The sequence below is a fragment of the Bombyx mori genome, chromosome 21 (assembly GCF_030269925.1).
Source record: "Bombyx mori chromosome 21, ASM3026992v2".
Taxonomy (NCBI): domain Eukaryota; kingdom Metazoa; phylum Arthropoda; class Insecta; order Lepidoptera; family Bombycidae; genus Bombyx; species Bombyx mori.
Genome location: NC_085127.1, coordinates 831,218 through 846,526, shown reverse-complemented (window position 1 = coordinate 846,526; position 15,309 = coordinate 831,218). Strand labels below are relative to the sequence as shown.

General features: G+C 47.2%; 1 protein-coding gene across 3 annotated transcripts; it reads left to right on the top strand.

Annotated features, from left to right (window-relative positions):
* Window positions 1–1,802: 1,802 nt before the first annotated feature.
* Window positions 1,803–14,201, top strand: LOC101746030 (snRNA-activating protein complex subunit 3). Of its 3 annotated transcripts, none has more exons than XM_038018401.2 (7): window positions 1,803–1,934; window positions 2,862–3,504; window positions 4,361–4,574; window positions 4,864–4,974; window positions 5,759–5,914; window positions 6,137–6,322; window positions 13,350–14,201. In XM_038018401.2, the coding sequence occupies exons 2-7, from the start codon at window positions 2,903–2,905 to the stop codon at window positions 13,668–13,670; spliced, it is 1,590 nt and encodes a 529-aa protein (XP_037874329.1). In that variant the 5' UTR covers window positions 1,803–1,934; window positions 2,862–2,902; the 3' UTR covers window positions 13,671–14,201. The 3 variants fall into 3 exon arrangements, with proteins under 3 accessions (XP_037874329.1, XP_062530579.1, XP_062530578.1); XM_062674595.1 differs by lacking the exon at window positions 1,803–1,934 and adding an exon at window positions 2,064–2,311; XM_062674594.1 differs by lacking the exon at window positions 1,803–1,934 and having other exon boundaries at window positions 2,130–3,504.
* The last annotated feature ends 1,108 nt before the right edge of the window (window positions 14,202–15,309 follow it).

The window sequence follows — 15,309 nt, the reverse complement described above, 5'->3', positions numbered from 1 at the left end:
TTAAAGTGGGGTTGCAGCCTGTCATATTTATTTTGAAAATAGGAGAAACTTCCAAAAGTTCAGTTCGATCGAGACTTCTGGTAAGGATTCGAGGGCCCCCTGAGCATGAGGGCCCCGGGGAACTGCCTCGCCTAGCCCCTAGGTAGCTACGCCACTGATTGCCAGCTGACTGACAAAACCGGCGCATGCGCAATGTAGGCGTGAGGTGATGGTTTGCTTATTAGATATAAAAATAATAATAATTGGGAATTTAATTGTTTTTATGATCGAACAATCACCAATAGTCGTCGAACAAACGATAATTGATCAAAATTAATTAATCTGAGCGATAAAAATAGATATATCTAGTAAGGAGGCCCAACTTAAGGGTGATCATTTGTTTAATTAATTATAAATAAATAAAAGACGAATAAACAATTTTTACATTCGATCATTAACGGACAAATAATTAAAAATAAAATAAATCCGAAAATCAAAAAAAGGGGGGCCAAATTCAGTGAGTCCCTAAACTCTACTCATAATACCCATTACCGAACCTATCGATTTTTCGGTATTTCTACCAATATGGGGTCTGTTCTACCAAAACAACGATTTTTCTACGATTTCAGAGTAAACATGGAAATTCTCCTGATTTTTCTACCGATTTGACACTTTTAGACAATAATGATCCAAAAAATGTTAAAATTGGCAAAACTACTTCGATACTTCTTAAGAGTAGGCCCTTTCCCAATATTGTTCAGAGCAATGATTTCCAGGAAATTGATATATAGAGTGGCGCATTTTAATGTGAACAAATCAAAACATTTCCTAATGATGTAGAACTATTTTGGGATGAAGTAACTTTACTAAAAGGCTTATTACATTTGGCTGAATTTAGTCGACTGAATTCAGAAGCAAATTAGAAGCTTCTGATTACACTGTTCTAAATTCAGTTACTGAATCAATTGTCAGTTTAAACGCGACGAAGTAAGACGTGTCGTGTGCGTAAGAGGATGGTCCCAGTATTGTTAAACAACAAGATTTTTTTGTTTTTTTTTTTGTTTCAATTTCTCAAAATAAAAAAAAATAAAAACAAGAATATCGGTGAAAAAATACTTATTGTTGTGTGCAAATATGAACATTATGAGTGATTTAGAACCAGCAGATTTCAAAAATTATCTATAGATGGATTCGATCTCGTTTGACCTAATATTAAACCTTGTGACACCGTTTATTCAAAAGCAGGATACTATCCTACGATAGTTTATTATATTTCTATTATATAACTATTACATATATAATCCTATGATAGTATAAGTCCAAAAGAAAGATTGGTTGTAACATTAAGATTTCTTGCAACAGGAAATTCGTATCAAGATTTAAAATTTAGTTCTTCAATATCCCAACCCCTGATGACAAAAACTATCCCTGAAACATGTCGGTCTATTTATAAATGTCTGGCACATTAAATAAAGGCCACCGAAATTAATACTTTTTATTCGGAAGCAAAAAACAAACTAAAACTTCCTTACGCACGGAGAGCTATGGGACGACTGAATGAAACCATTCTGTAACTAAATGCGATTACATCTTCCTAAATGCGTTTCTAATTAGGCTTCTAAATGTTCAGTCAGTCAGAAACCATCCTTGCTACTGAATTCAGTAGATTAACTTACTTAATCCTATTACACTTGACTGAATTCAGTAGCGACTGAATTCAGTCGTCTGAATTCAGCCAAGTGTAATAAGCCTATAAACTGTGGCGATGAAACTCAAATGTTTCCTTTGTTGTCTAATTTCATCTTTTCATCTATCTATCTATCTATCTATCTTCTATCTATATATATAGAAATGAATTGCTGTTCGTTAGTCTCGCTAAAACTCGAGAACGGCTGGACCGATTTGGCTAATTTTGATCTTGAATTATTTGTGGAAGTCCAGAGAAGGTTTAAAAGGTAGATAAATATGAAAATGCTCGGAATTAAATAGAAATAACAATTTTGTTTTTCCTTTGATATGTCCCCCATCGGACGGATTCCTTTTGTTTGTTTTAAGTTTATTTTATACAAAAGTTTAGGTCTTTTATTTATCGATTGAGGCACTACGAAGTCTGCCGGGTCAGCTAGTCCTTAATATTTTATCACTTCCCTATTCATCTGCTAACGTTGAACGCATATTTTCACATATTAATCTTTTGAAAACAAAACAGCGAAACAGGCTGTCTACTGAATCAATCACTGGTCTATTACATGCAAAACGACTCTAATACAGCTAATTGTTATGATTTTGAAATTAATTCGACGATGACTGCAGCTATGGCCAAACAATATTGGTATAAAAAATAATTATTCTTAAATATGATTGTTATAAATTAGTCTAAGTTTTTTTTTTCAATAATGAAACGAATTTGATTGAATATTGTATATTTTTTGCCAAATACCGATTTTGGGTATAAAATAGTACAAATATGCCGATTTTAGCTGCCAAGTCTACCGATCTCGCTCTATGACGTTCGAGATCACTGCCCATTACCCATAAAAACAGAAAAATGTCAACAATTGATACCTACCTACTTAGTCTTGTGGAATTTATTTAAGATTTAGAAAGAAAATTTATTCTCAAAAAAAGTATAATCAATTAGACTAAAAAAAATATTCAAGTTACCGTTATATTTTAATAATTACATACGTTTTACAAAATGTAAAAAATAACTACCTAAAGAGAACACTTACTAACCATGGAGAATTGAAAATTACTGATAGTTAATCAACAGTATTATTTCATCACCTTTGATCACCATATTCTGAACATAAACAAAAAAATTAAGTACAACACCAAAAGCTCTGGGTCACAAAAAATAAGATCAGGTCTAAATATTCCAGAACGAATAAATAAGGAGCATACTCTGCAAATCAACCCCATTATGGATAAAGAAACTACATCATCGAAAACAGAAGAGACTGAAATCAAGAAAGAATACAAGTTTTCTGTATTATTTGAAATTGAAGAAGTTGATGAAGAAAATTTTCCCAAAAATGACAGTCAAGGTGAGGAAGAACCTCTAAGTGATAAGGCTAGCGCCGAAGAAGTTGCATCGAAACGGAATCAAAATGAGGGAGATTCTTTAAATGACATGGAAAGCATTGGAGAAATTCCAGCAAGTCATAGTAACGATCAGGAGACTCCTTCACCAAGTACTAGTGGGGACAGAGATGTTGGTGCTACTAGTATTGGTGAAACATTAAAAAGAATCAATGCAGATTTGCTTGTAGAATTTCCTGCCAAGAAGCCAAAGCCTGAGCTTTTCACTGTAGATAAAGGTCCAAAGTGGTACAGCATTGCCAATGAGATGGTTACACCCCCAATAATAACAAAGAATCTACCAAGAGTTTTTGAAGCTCTTCCTATATTTGGTAAGCCAAAAACTAAAGGTCATCTGGATAAGTTCTATGATGATGAAATAAGAAATTTTATTGGATGTGATCTTGATGATGAGGAGTTTAAGGAGTTAGGTAAATATTGCAGGTAAGCAACAAATACATTAGCAGTAACAAATACATTAATAACAGCTGTGTGTTAATTTTTAAGGTAAGTTTTAAGATGAATGCATTTGTACAGATTTGTGTATCATCCAGAATGTTTATTATAAGCTAAACTTTGTGTGTATTAGGGGCAAGGTGTTTAGTTAACGTTCAATTGTTTCGCACTCGGAATACTAATTTTTCAGAAATGTTATTATATTTGCAGAACTTGTTTTTTGTTACCACTGCTCACAAAATTATGTATCTTACTTTTTTTGGCTTTCTAAAATATATTGCAGCATACTGAAAATATTTATATAATATCTGTAGTTGTTATGAAGAACTTATCAATCATATCTGTTGTTTATGTTCTTTATTGTTATGAAAGTGTGTATTTCTTCACGATGAGCAGTAGTTTTAGTTTTGAACATTTGGGGAATACCTCCGCCCCTAGACTGCATTTCCGCTATACATAACCGCTATTTCCAATCTGATCAGCTATGAAAGAAACAGGATTAGTATTCCAGTAAAGTGTGAAGATAATTTCCTCTTGTGCATTCAAATAGAAGTATTTTGAGACCAAGCAATGGTATTTTTGGTATACTACACTGCATCATTCATCAATCACTGTGGATTTAATAGGTTATGAGCTTTTCCAAACGCCTGAGATGCTGTGACGTCTTTAAAATTTGATTTCTATGACATAGCTTTAAATTTAAACATCACCCAAGTATTTAATAAATTGAACTTCTTAACTTTTGTATTTTTTCCTATCCTGCTATTTGTTACAGTTTACAATATAAATTTAAAAGAAATCTTTAAAAGATTATAATCATACACGGTAATAAATTCTGTTTCAGCATAGAGCACCTGAAAACAGGTAAAGAGCTAAATTTAAAATGGGACACGCCATCACTTTCGATACTATCATCAACGGATATTCCAGACATAGACCTCAATTCCACTAAATTGTGTACAACAAGAAAGTACAAGATGAGGAACAAAATTAATTTGAATCCATATTTAATGAGACTAAAGTACAGAGGCCTAAGAATGCTGCCTTTGTCACAAGAGGTGATTATGATTGTTTTTTAATTCGAACATGAGGTTGCAATCTAAATTGTACTGTGGTATTTCAACCTGTCAAATGGGAACGTATGACTAATTTGTGGTTGAAATAGGCTATTGGTTATTAACTTAAACAAATTTATAAATACAAATCACGTGTTTGGTATTATTATTTGTGGTTTTTAAAGAATAATGATAGATTTCATTACTATTATAATTGATTAAATCAAACACTCACAAGATAATAAAAGGTCTATTTCGTGTCTCTAAACTTGTATGTATTAATAATTACAAGGGCAGCAATGAAGACCCTACATTACCTTGTGAGTTGGAACCAGGGAAGGATCTCATATTCCGGGTGCGAGTCTACAGGCCCTTCATAGATCACTTACACAAGGACCGAAACGTAAGTGTCAGGTCGCTTATTATGTCTGTAGTATAGCCTTTTTTGTCTAGGTACCTATTGCTAGTAACCTCAGGGGATTATTTTAGCTTCACCAAATGTGTAGCTTGCAGCAAGCTCACAGGGCTTACTCTTGCTGACTTTGCGAACATCTGCTCCAGCCAGAGCAGTGCTTCACTGAATCAACCACCGGATCGGTATCGCGACCTACTGAGCAGATCCGGCGAGAAACTCAATGTGCTCTCTGTGGGCTAAGTTGCACCACGAATCCTTCGTATTCGACAGGCTTGACGAAAACGGCGACCGCTGCAGAATGCATAAAAACCTAGAGTAGATTGAGTGGATCTGCAATGACGTTGTAGGGTGGCGACAAACGATGTGTCGAAGCTCTACGCACGGCCCTCACTCCAATGGATGTGCTGGCCCGGCGAATTTCGCCCGTGTAAATTGTAATTGGACGGTATTTAAATCGCGCAGTAACTGATTAAATAGCATACGCTTTTTGGCCTTTACGATTCAAAGTTTTACCTTTTTTTCCTTACCTAAGCTGATAGTCTTGAGAGTCTATTTTAGCGTAATCTTGACTAGTAGGTGAGCTCACGGGGCTCAAACCGGAGTGATGCTAACACTGACCCTAGCAAGAGCAGTGCTTCGCAGAATCTACCACCGGATCGGAAACGCGAACCACTGAGAAGATCCGGCGAGAAATTCAGTGGGCTAAGTTTTACCACTAATCCACCGATCGTGGTCTGGTACCGCTTGGCGTGACGATGCGGCGGTGTTGCAGACGCGCAGCCGCAGCACGGTGTTCAGCTGCGACGTGGTGCTGCTGGGCCGCCGCCCGCTCAGCGACCTGCGCGACCGCATCGCCTGCAACAACGACCACGACATGCGCGTGGACGTGTCGCACGCGCCCGACGCGCCGCCCGCCGCCGCCGCCAAGGTACCTTGTCGATCGGTTGCTTAACCTACTTATCCAATTTAGATCGCACCGAAATCCGAGTACAGCAGTTTAGGTTCATACCTATGAGGCCAACGACGCGATGACCATTGTAACAGTCCACAGATACACGTGTTCTTCTTGTAGCGGCGCTCGTGGCGTCCGAGGTCCGTGCTGTAGAACAAAGGCTAAGTGAACTCTAATCGATTCGATCATACATTACAGGAAGTGTTCCCATCCGGTTTCTTGTTCATAAACAACACGTTTTACGTGGACACAAGGGAAGGGTGCGTGGACAACAGCGCAGTCATACGCACGTGGGCGCGACGGAAGGGGATTGGAGATTTTCCGGTCCAAGACATGTGCTCCGTCAACCTAGAGGACATCGTGATCAAACTTGGTCACCCCGAGGTCAGTAGGGTCACCACACTAGACAAGTCGCGCCGCGGCTGTACGTAGGGACGGAGTGATCGCGCTTAAGCTCGGTCACACTAGACAAGTCGCGCCGCGGCTGTACGTAGGGACGGAGTGATCGGGCTTAAGCCCGGTCACCCCGAGGTCAGTAGGGTCGCCACACTAGACAAGTCGCGCCGCGGCTGTACGTAGGGACGGAGTGATCGGGCTTAAGCCCGGTCACCCCGAGGTCAGTAGGGTCGCCACACTAGACAAGTCGCGCCGCGGCTGTACGTAGGGACGGAGTGATCGCGCTTAAGCTCGGTCACACTAGACAAGTCGCGCCGCGGCTGTACGTAGGGACGGAGTGATCGGGCTTAAGCCCGGTCACCCCGAGGTCAGTAGGGTCGCCACACTAGACAAGTCGCGCCGCGGCTGTACGTAGGGACGGAGTGATCGGGCTTAAGCCCGGTCACCCCGAGGTCAGTAGGGTCGCCACACTAGACAAGTCGCGCCGCGGCTGTACGTAGGGACGGAGTGATCGCGCTTAAGCCCGGTCACCCCGAGGTCAGTAGGGTCGCCACACTAGACAAGTCGCGCCGCGGCTGTACGTAGGGACGGAGTGATCGCGCTTAAGCCCGGTCACGCCGAGGTCAGTAGGTTCACCACACTAGATAAGTCGCGCCGCGGCTGTACGTACGTAGGGACGGAGTGATCGCGCTTAAGCCCGGTCACCCCGAGGTCAGTAGGGTCGCCACACTAGACAAGTCGCGCCGCGGCTGTACGTAGGGACGGAGTGATCGCGCTTAAGCCCGGTCACCCCGAGGTCAGTAGGGTCGCCACACTAGACAAGTCGCGCCGCGGCTGTACGTAGAGACGGAGTGATCGCGCTTAAGCCCGGTCACGCCGAGGTCAGTAGGTTCACCACACTAGACAAGTCGCGCCGCGGCTGTACGTACGTAGGGACGGAGTGATCGCGCTTAAGCCCGGTCACCCCGAGGTCAGTAGGGTCGCCACACTAGACAAGTCGCGCCGCGGCTGTACGTAGGGACGGAGTGATCGCGCTTAAGCCCGGTCACCCCGAGGTCAGTAGGGTCGCCACACTAGACAAGTCGCGCCGCGGCTGTACGTAGAGACGGAGTGATCGCGCTTAAGCCCGGTCACGCCGAGGTCAGTAGGTTCACCACACTAGACAAGTCGCGCCGCGGCTGTACGTACGTAGGGACGGAGTGATCGCGCTTAAGCCCGGTCACCCCGAGGTCAGTAGGGTCGCCACACTAGACAAGTCGCGCCGCGGCTGTACGTAGGGACGGAGTGATCGCGCTTAAGCCCGGTCACCCCGAGGTCAGTAGGGTCGCCACACTAGACAAGTCGCGCCGCGGCTGTACGTAGGGACGGAGTGATCGCGCTTAAGCCCGGTCACGCCGAGGTCAGTAGGTTCACCACACTAGACAAGTCGCGCCGCGGCTGTACGTACGTAGGGACGGAGTGATCGCGCTTAAGCCCGGTCACCCCGAGGTCAGTAGGGTCGCCACACTAGACAAGTCGCGCCGCGGCTGTACGTAGGGACGGAGTGATCGCGCTTAAGCCCGGTCACCCCGAGGTCAGTAGGGTCGCCACACTAGACAAGTCGCGCCGCGGCTGTACGTAGGGACGGAGTGATCGCGCTTAAGCCCGGTCACGCCGAGGTCAGTAGGTTCACCACACTAGACAAGTCGCGCCGCGGCTGTACGTACGTAGGGACGGAGTGATCGCGCTTAAGCCCGGTCACCCCGAGGTCAGTAGGGTCGCCACACTAGACAAGTCGCGCCGCGGCTGTACGTAGGGACGGAGTGATCGCGCTTAAGCCCGGTCACCCCGAGGTCAGTAGGGTCGCCACACTAGACAAGTCGCGCCGCGGCTGTACGTAGGGACGGAGTGATCGCGCTTAAGCCCGGTCACGCCGAGGTCAGTAGGTTCACCACACTAGATAAGTCGCGCCGCGGCTGTACGTACGTAGGGACGGAGTGATCGCGCTTAAGCCCGGTCACCCCGAGGTCAGTAGGGTCGCCACACTAGACAAGTCGCGCCGCGGCTGTACGTAGGGACGGAGTGATCGCGCTTAAGCCCGGTCACCCCGAGGTCAGTAGGGTCGCCACACTAGACAAGTCGCGCCGCGGCTGTACGTAGAGACGGAGTGATCGCGCTTAAGCCCGGTCACGCCGAGGTCAGTAGGTTCACCACACTAGACAAGTCGCGCCGCGGCTGTACGTACGTAGGGACGGAGTGATCGCGCTTAAGCCCGGTCACCCCGAGGTCAGTAGGGTCGCCACACTAGACAAGTCGCGCCGCGGCTGTACGTAGGGACGGAGTGATCGCGCTTAAGCCCGGTCACCCCGAGGTCAGTAGGGTCGCCACACTAGACAAGTCGCGCCGCGGCTGTACGTAGAGACGGAGTGATCGCGCTTAAGCCCGGTCACGCCGAGGTCAGTAGGTTCACCACACTAGACAAGTCGCGCCGCGGCTGTACGTACGTAGGGACGGAGTGATCGCGCTTAAGCCCGGTCACCCCGAGGTCAGTAGGGTCGCCACACTAGACAAGTCGCGCCGCGGCTGTACGTAGGGACGGAGTGATCGCGCTTAAGCCCGGTCACCCCGAGGTCAGTAGGGTCGCCACACTAGACAAGTCGCGCCGCGGCTGTACGTAGGGACGGAGTGATCGCGCTTAAGCCCGGTCACCCCGAGGTCAGTAGGGTCGCCACACTAGACAAGTCGCGCCGCGGCTGTACGTAGGGACGGAGTGATCGCGCTTAAGCCCGGTCACCCCGAGGTCAGTAGGGTCGCCACACTAGACAAGTCGCGCCGCGGCTGTACGTAGAGACGGAGTGATCGCGCTTAAGCCCGGTCACGCCGAGGTCAGTAGGTTCACCACACTAGACAAGTCGCGCCGCGGCTGTACGTACGTAGGGACGGAGTGATCGCGCTTAAGCCCGGTCACCCCGAGGTCAGTAGGGTCGCCACACTAGACAAGTCGCGCCGCGGCTGTACGTAGGGACGGAGTGATCGCGCTTAAGCCCGGTCACCCCGAGGTCAGTAGGGTCGCCACACTAGACAAGTCGCGCCGCGGCTGTACGTAGAGACGGAGTGATCGCGCTTAAGCCCGGTCACGCCGAGGTCAGTAGGTTCACCACACTAGACAAGTCGCGCCGCGGCTGTACGTACGTAGGGACGGAGTGATCGCGCTTAAGCCCGGTCACCCCGAGGTCAGTAGGGTCGCCACACTAGACAAGTCGCGCCGCGGCTGTACGTAGGGACGGAGTGATCGCGCTTAAGCCCGGTCACCCCGAGGTCAGTAGGGTCGCCACACTAGACAAGTCGCGCCGCGGCTGTACGTAGGGACGGAGTGATCGCGCTTAAGCCCGGTCACGCCGAGGTCAGTAGGTTCACCACACTAGACAAGTCGCGCCGCGGCTGTACGTACGTAGGGACGGAGTGATCGCGCTTAAGCCCGGTCACCCCGAGGTCAGTAGGGTCGCCACACTAGACAAGTCGCGCCGCGGCTGTACGTAGGGACGGAGTGATCGCGCTTAAGCCCGGTCACCCCGAGGTCAGTAGGGTCGCCACACTAGACAAGTCGCGCCGCGGCTGTACGTAGGGACGGAGTGATCGCGCTTAAGCCCGGTCACGCCGAGGTCAGTAGGTTCACCACACTAGACAAGTCGCGCCGCGGCTGTACGTACGTAGGGACGGAGTGATCGCGCTTAAGCCCGGTCACCCCGAGGTCAGTAGGGTCGCCACACTAGACAAGTCGCGCCGCGGCTGTACGTAGGGACGGAGTGATCGCGCTTAAGCCCGGTCACCCCGAGGTCAGTAGGGTCGCCACACTAGACAAGTCGCGCCGCGGCTGTACGTAGGGACGGAGTGATCGCGCTTAAGCCCGGTCACGCCGAGGTCAGTAGGTTCACCACACTAGATAAGTCGCGCCGCGGCTGTACGTACGTAGGGACGGAGTGATCGCGCTTAAGCCCGGTCACCCCGAGGTCAGTAGGGTCGCCACACTAGACAAGTCGCGCCGCGGCTGTACGTAGGGACGGAGTGATCGCGCTTAAGCCCGGTCACCCCGAGGTCAGTAGGGTCGCCACACTAGACAAGTCGCGCCGCGGCTGTACGTAGGGACGGAGTGATCGCGCTTAAGCCCGGTCACGCCGAGGTCAGTAGGTTCACCACACTAGACAAGTCGCGCCGCGGCTGTACGTACGTAGGGACGGAGTGATCGCGCTTAAGCCCGGTCACCCCGAGGTCAGTAGGGTCGCCACACTAGACAAGTCGCGCCGCGGCTGTACGTAGGGACGGAGTGATCGCGCTTAAGCCCGGTCACCCCGAGGTCAGTAGGGTCGCCACACTAGACAAGTCGCGCCGCGGCTGTACGTAGGGACGGAGTGATCGCGCTTAAGCCCGGTCACCCCGAGGTCAGTAGGGTCGCCACACTAGACAAGTCGCGCCGCGGCTGTACGTAGGGACGGAGTGATCGCGCTTAAGCCCGGTCACCCCGAGGTCAGTAGGGTCGCCACACTAGACAAGTCGCGCCGCGGCTGTACGTAGGGACGGAGTGATCGCGCTTAAGCCCGGTCACCCCGAGGTCAGTAGGTTCCCACACTAGACAAGTCGCGCCGCGGCTGTACGTAGGGACGGAGTGATCGCGCTTAAGCCCGGTCACCCCGAGGTCAGTAGGTTCACCACACTAGATAAGTCGCGCCGCGGCTGTACGTACGTAGGGACGGAGTGATCGCGCTTAAGCCCGGTCACCCCGAGGTCAGTAGGTTCACCACACTAGACAAGTCGCGCCGCGGCTGTACGTAGGGACGGAGTGATCGCGCTTAACACGTTAACAGTCCGGTGCTACGTATGTGGTACACGGTGATCGGTTTCGCCGAGTTCGTGTACCCTATTAGGTACACGAGCCGATGTGTTTCTCTACGGGTCCTAGATCCACGGACTCGTCAAATTAGTTAATGTTTTCTTTGTGGACTTGTGGCCAAGGATCTAATAAATCGAAAAAGTCGAAAACATTTCATATTTTTTTTTAATTCTTGGTATAGCAACACGACATAAAAAAACTTAAAAAAAAGATACAAATTTTAATTGGTGAACTAAAAGCTTTGAAAAACAAACAACGTAATATGCTTTTTTGCAAATTTTACATTACGTTGATACCCTTTTGGCTTTGGCCTGTGCATGTGGAGGCAGTCGACCTTCATCAAGGAGGTTTTGGCAGCATCTCACGCATCGTCTTCGGATGAATCGAGATTCTTTCTTGCCCAAAAACTCCAAAAAATGTGTGTTTCTCAGCGGCGTACTTGAACTAGAAGAAAACGGTCTTCCTGATGGTCCGGGTAATCCTGATGGTCCTGATAATTCTAATGGTCTTGATGACCTTGCATATAATTGCGGTGTTCTTCCCGTGCTGAAGAAGTGTATTTCACTAGGTTGGTGTGCAAGTTCGTGCTGTAAGTTTTTATACAACGGTTTCATGTGCTGCTAGAATGCTCAGCTTTTTTCTCCCTTCTCTCTTTCGGTAAACCTCTTCTCTTTTTATTGACTGTGCCACAGAGGTCTGTATTGCGAGAAAACATAAATTCTGTCAAAGGGACGCTCGTGTAGTAGTTGTCAGTTATCATGCAGCGACCTTCATCAAGTAGACCTTCTGCCAATATTACTACTATACTTCCGGAGGTATCCAAACTAAAAACTTGCACACTTTGCCCACTGTAAATTTGGTATCCCCAAGTGTAACCTTCTGCAGACCATAGCTTATAGATCTTCATCTTATATTTATGTGTTCGAGGGTATGTATTGGCAGAAAAGTAGTCTGCCGCGGAAGTGAACCATCGATATGGTAATAAATTAATCGTAAATACGTCTACTGGAACACTCATGAGTCTGTGGTACACTTTAAGGGTACACGGTAATTTAATTTATAAGTCCGTGTACCGTCCGGTGTACACGGGTATATCCGGGGTCAACGACTATATTTTGTAACTTTTAATGTATCAGTCGATAAGTGGACATGGAATAGTGGCCAAAAAATATATAGTCACACTTGGACATATGGCGTGTTTCGGAACGCTTGTAAAGGGACTGTTAACGTGTTAAGCCCGGTCACCCCGAGGTCACTAGGTTCACCACACTAGACAAGTCGCGCCGCGGCTGTACGTAGGGACGGAGTGATCGCTCTTAAGCCCGGTCACCCCGAGGTCAGTAGGTTCACCACACTAGACAAGTCGCGCCGCGGCTGTACGTAGGGACGGAGTGATCGCGCTTAAGCCCGGTCACCCCGAGGTCACTAGGTTCACCACACTAGACAAGTCGCGCCGCGGCTGTACGTAGGGACGGAGTGATCGCGCTTAAGCCCGGTCACCCCGAGGTCAGTAGGGTCGCCACACTAGACAAGTCGCGCCGCGGCTGTACGTAGGGACGGAGTGATCGCGCTTAAGCCCGGTCACCCCGAGGTCACTAGGTTCACCACACTAGACAAGTCGCGCCGCGGCTGTACGTAGGGACGGAGTGATCGCGCTTAAGCCCGGTCACCCCGAGGTCAGTAGGTTCACCACACTAGACAAGTCGCGCCGCGGCTGTACGTAGGGACGGAGTGATCGCGCTTAAGCCCGGTCACCCCGAGGTCAATAGGTTCACCACACTAGACAAGTCGCGCCGCGGCTGTACGTAGGGACGGAGTGATCGCGCTTAAGCCCGGTCACCCCGAGGTCAGTAGGTTCACCACACTAGACAAGTCGCGCCGCGGCTGTACGTAGGGACGGAGTGATCGCGCTTAAGCCCGGTCACCCCGAGGTCAGTAGGTTCACCACACTAGACAAGTCGCGCCGCGGCTGTACGTAGGGACGGAGTGATCGCGCTTAAGCCCGGTCACGCCGAGGTCAGTAGGTTCACCACACTAGACAAGTCGCGCCGCGGCTGTACGTACGTAGGGACGGAGTGATCGCGCTTAAGCCCGGTCACCCCGAGGTCAGTAGGGTCGCCACACATGTACGTGGGTGGGTGCGGGCAGGTGTACGTGCACCAGGGCGCGTGCGAGCACGTGTTCACGTTCTCGGAGGTGCGCTGCGTGACGGTGCGGGACCCGCTGCGGCGCCGGCACTACCCGTGCCACTCCGCCGTCACGCACAACCAGACCATCTACTGCACCACGTGCGCGGAGTTCGGCGCCAAGTGGATCGTGTCCGGCTGTCGGCGCGTGCCCTTCGACCCCGCCTTCTTCTGCGACACCTGCTTCAGGCAGTACCTGTACAAGGACGGGACCAAGATAGGAGAGTTTAAAGCGTACGCCTATATAGGGAACGAACTCAATCCCTTGAAGCCCTTTGGCTGATTTCGTCAAGTGAAAAAACAATCAACATACCGAGTCAGTGACCATAAAGTTCCAATTTTCTTAATGTATTTTGTGACTGATATTATAGCTTTGAGTAATTTAAGAACCGAAAAATGTATTCAATAATGTAAGTGGGAGAGACATCAGAGGCCCGCGTGACCAGATGACTACGGTGTTGCCAATTTAAGAATAAATGTGTTTAGTGTTGCTTACTACAAATCTAAATCGACGGAAAGAATGTGTTTAGTATTTCCGCGTGTTGTAAACTTGTGATGTAAAGCGTACGGTGACGAACGTCCTCCCTGTCAGCCTGCAGACGCTTAACGGCACGTGCGAGGCCGTTGACCCCACGCGTGATTTTATTTAAAAACAATACATATACTTCAAATGTATGAATATTGAGTTTTTTACTAGCGTACACTTGTCGGGAGCGTTTGTGAAATATCTTCGTTTTAGTCTCCTTACACCGTACACGGACATGTAAAATGAACCTTGTGTTATTATTATCAATAAAGTAGTTTTAAGAAGAAATGTTGGTCGTTTATTTTAACTAGTGCTCACCTATACTATTTCCATTTCATTATTCTCGATGACAGCTCCTGTGGAAACTTGAACGAGCGTCTTTTTTTAAAACGATTTTATAAGCTTCAGACGTATGTATGTTTCTAACGGAATCTTTGAACATGATTTTGACCCCCTTCAAAACGTAGGATTAACTCGAAATTTGGTATACTTATTAAGGACCGATGACACTTCAATATTTAAAAAAATTTGAAATTCAACTAAAAATGAAAAATATATAATAGTTTAAAAAAACTAACAAAATACGCTTTTATAGAAAATCCAATTAAAAAATAGAAAATAAATTTTAATAAATTTGAATTAATAATAAAATAAAATGATTTTATTGTAAAAAAAGCGTGGGGTGCATGGTATCAGTAGTTATAAATATTTTATAAACAGATATGAGTAGAAGGGTTATTTTGATAATATCCTGAAAAGCACCTCACGCTTTTTACAATTAAATCATTTTTTCTTACACTATTTTATATTATGTTGATTCTGTATTTATTTATTTTAATCAAAATCTGATGACTCATCGCTGTCACTCGATGAGCTCTCTCTAACATTTACTATAAGTTCCTGTACTTCTATATTATTGAATGCCACATGAATTTCTCAATCCGACGTTATAATGTTTTGGGTTCTTCTCACAATTTTTTCAAATTATTCGACGGTTACTACCGCACATGCACTTTTTAATAAATCTAACATCTTATTTGCCGTAAAGGGAGGATGGGTATTGTTTCTAGCGGTGTGTCCTTTGATTTGTGCCCATATTAATTCTATAGCATTGTACTTGCAGGTATTTCGTCGGTAATATATCTTTTAGGGAGGCTTTTTTTCGATTTCTAACTATTCACTAATTGTACTTTATTTTAATAAAGTATTATCAACATTTCCGCCATGACGTTGGAGCCAGTCAATTATCTCTTGTTTTTTACTGGCCTGCGTCGGCATTTGAGTGTTCCCAGCTTGAAAAAATATATTTGAATGTTTTTGTTGTATTTGTCTTGGTTCAAAACATAAGAAATATATGCGATCGATATCATTATTTATTTGGTCACAACACTACAAC

Coding starts and splice junctions, on each gene's coding strand:
- LOC101746030 (XM_038018401.2), top strand. CDS start 2,903: ATGGATAAAGAAACTACATCATCGAAAACAGAAGAGACTGAAATCAAG. Junction 4,575..4,863: donor TGCTGCCTTTGTCACAAGAG/GTGATTATGATT, acceptor AATAATTACAAG/GGCAGCAATGAAGACCCTAC. Junction 4,975..5,758: donor ACTTACACAAGGACCGAAAC/GTAAGTGTCAGG, acceptor GCGGTGTTGCAG/ACGCGCAGCCGCAGCACGGT.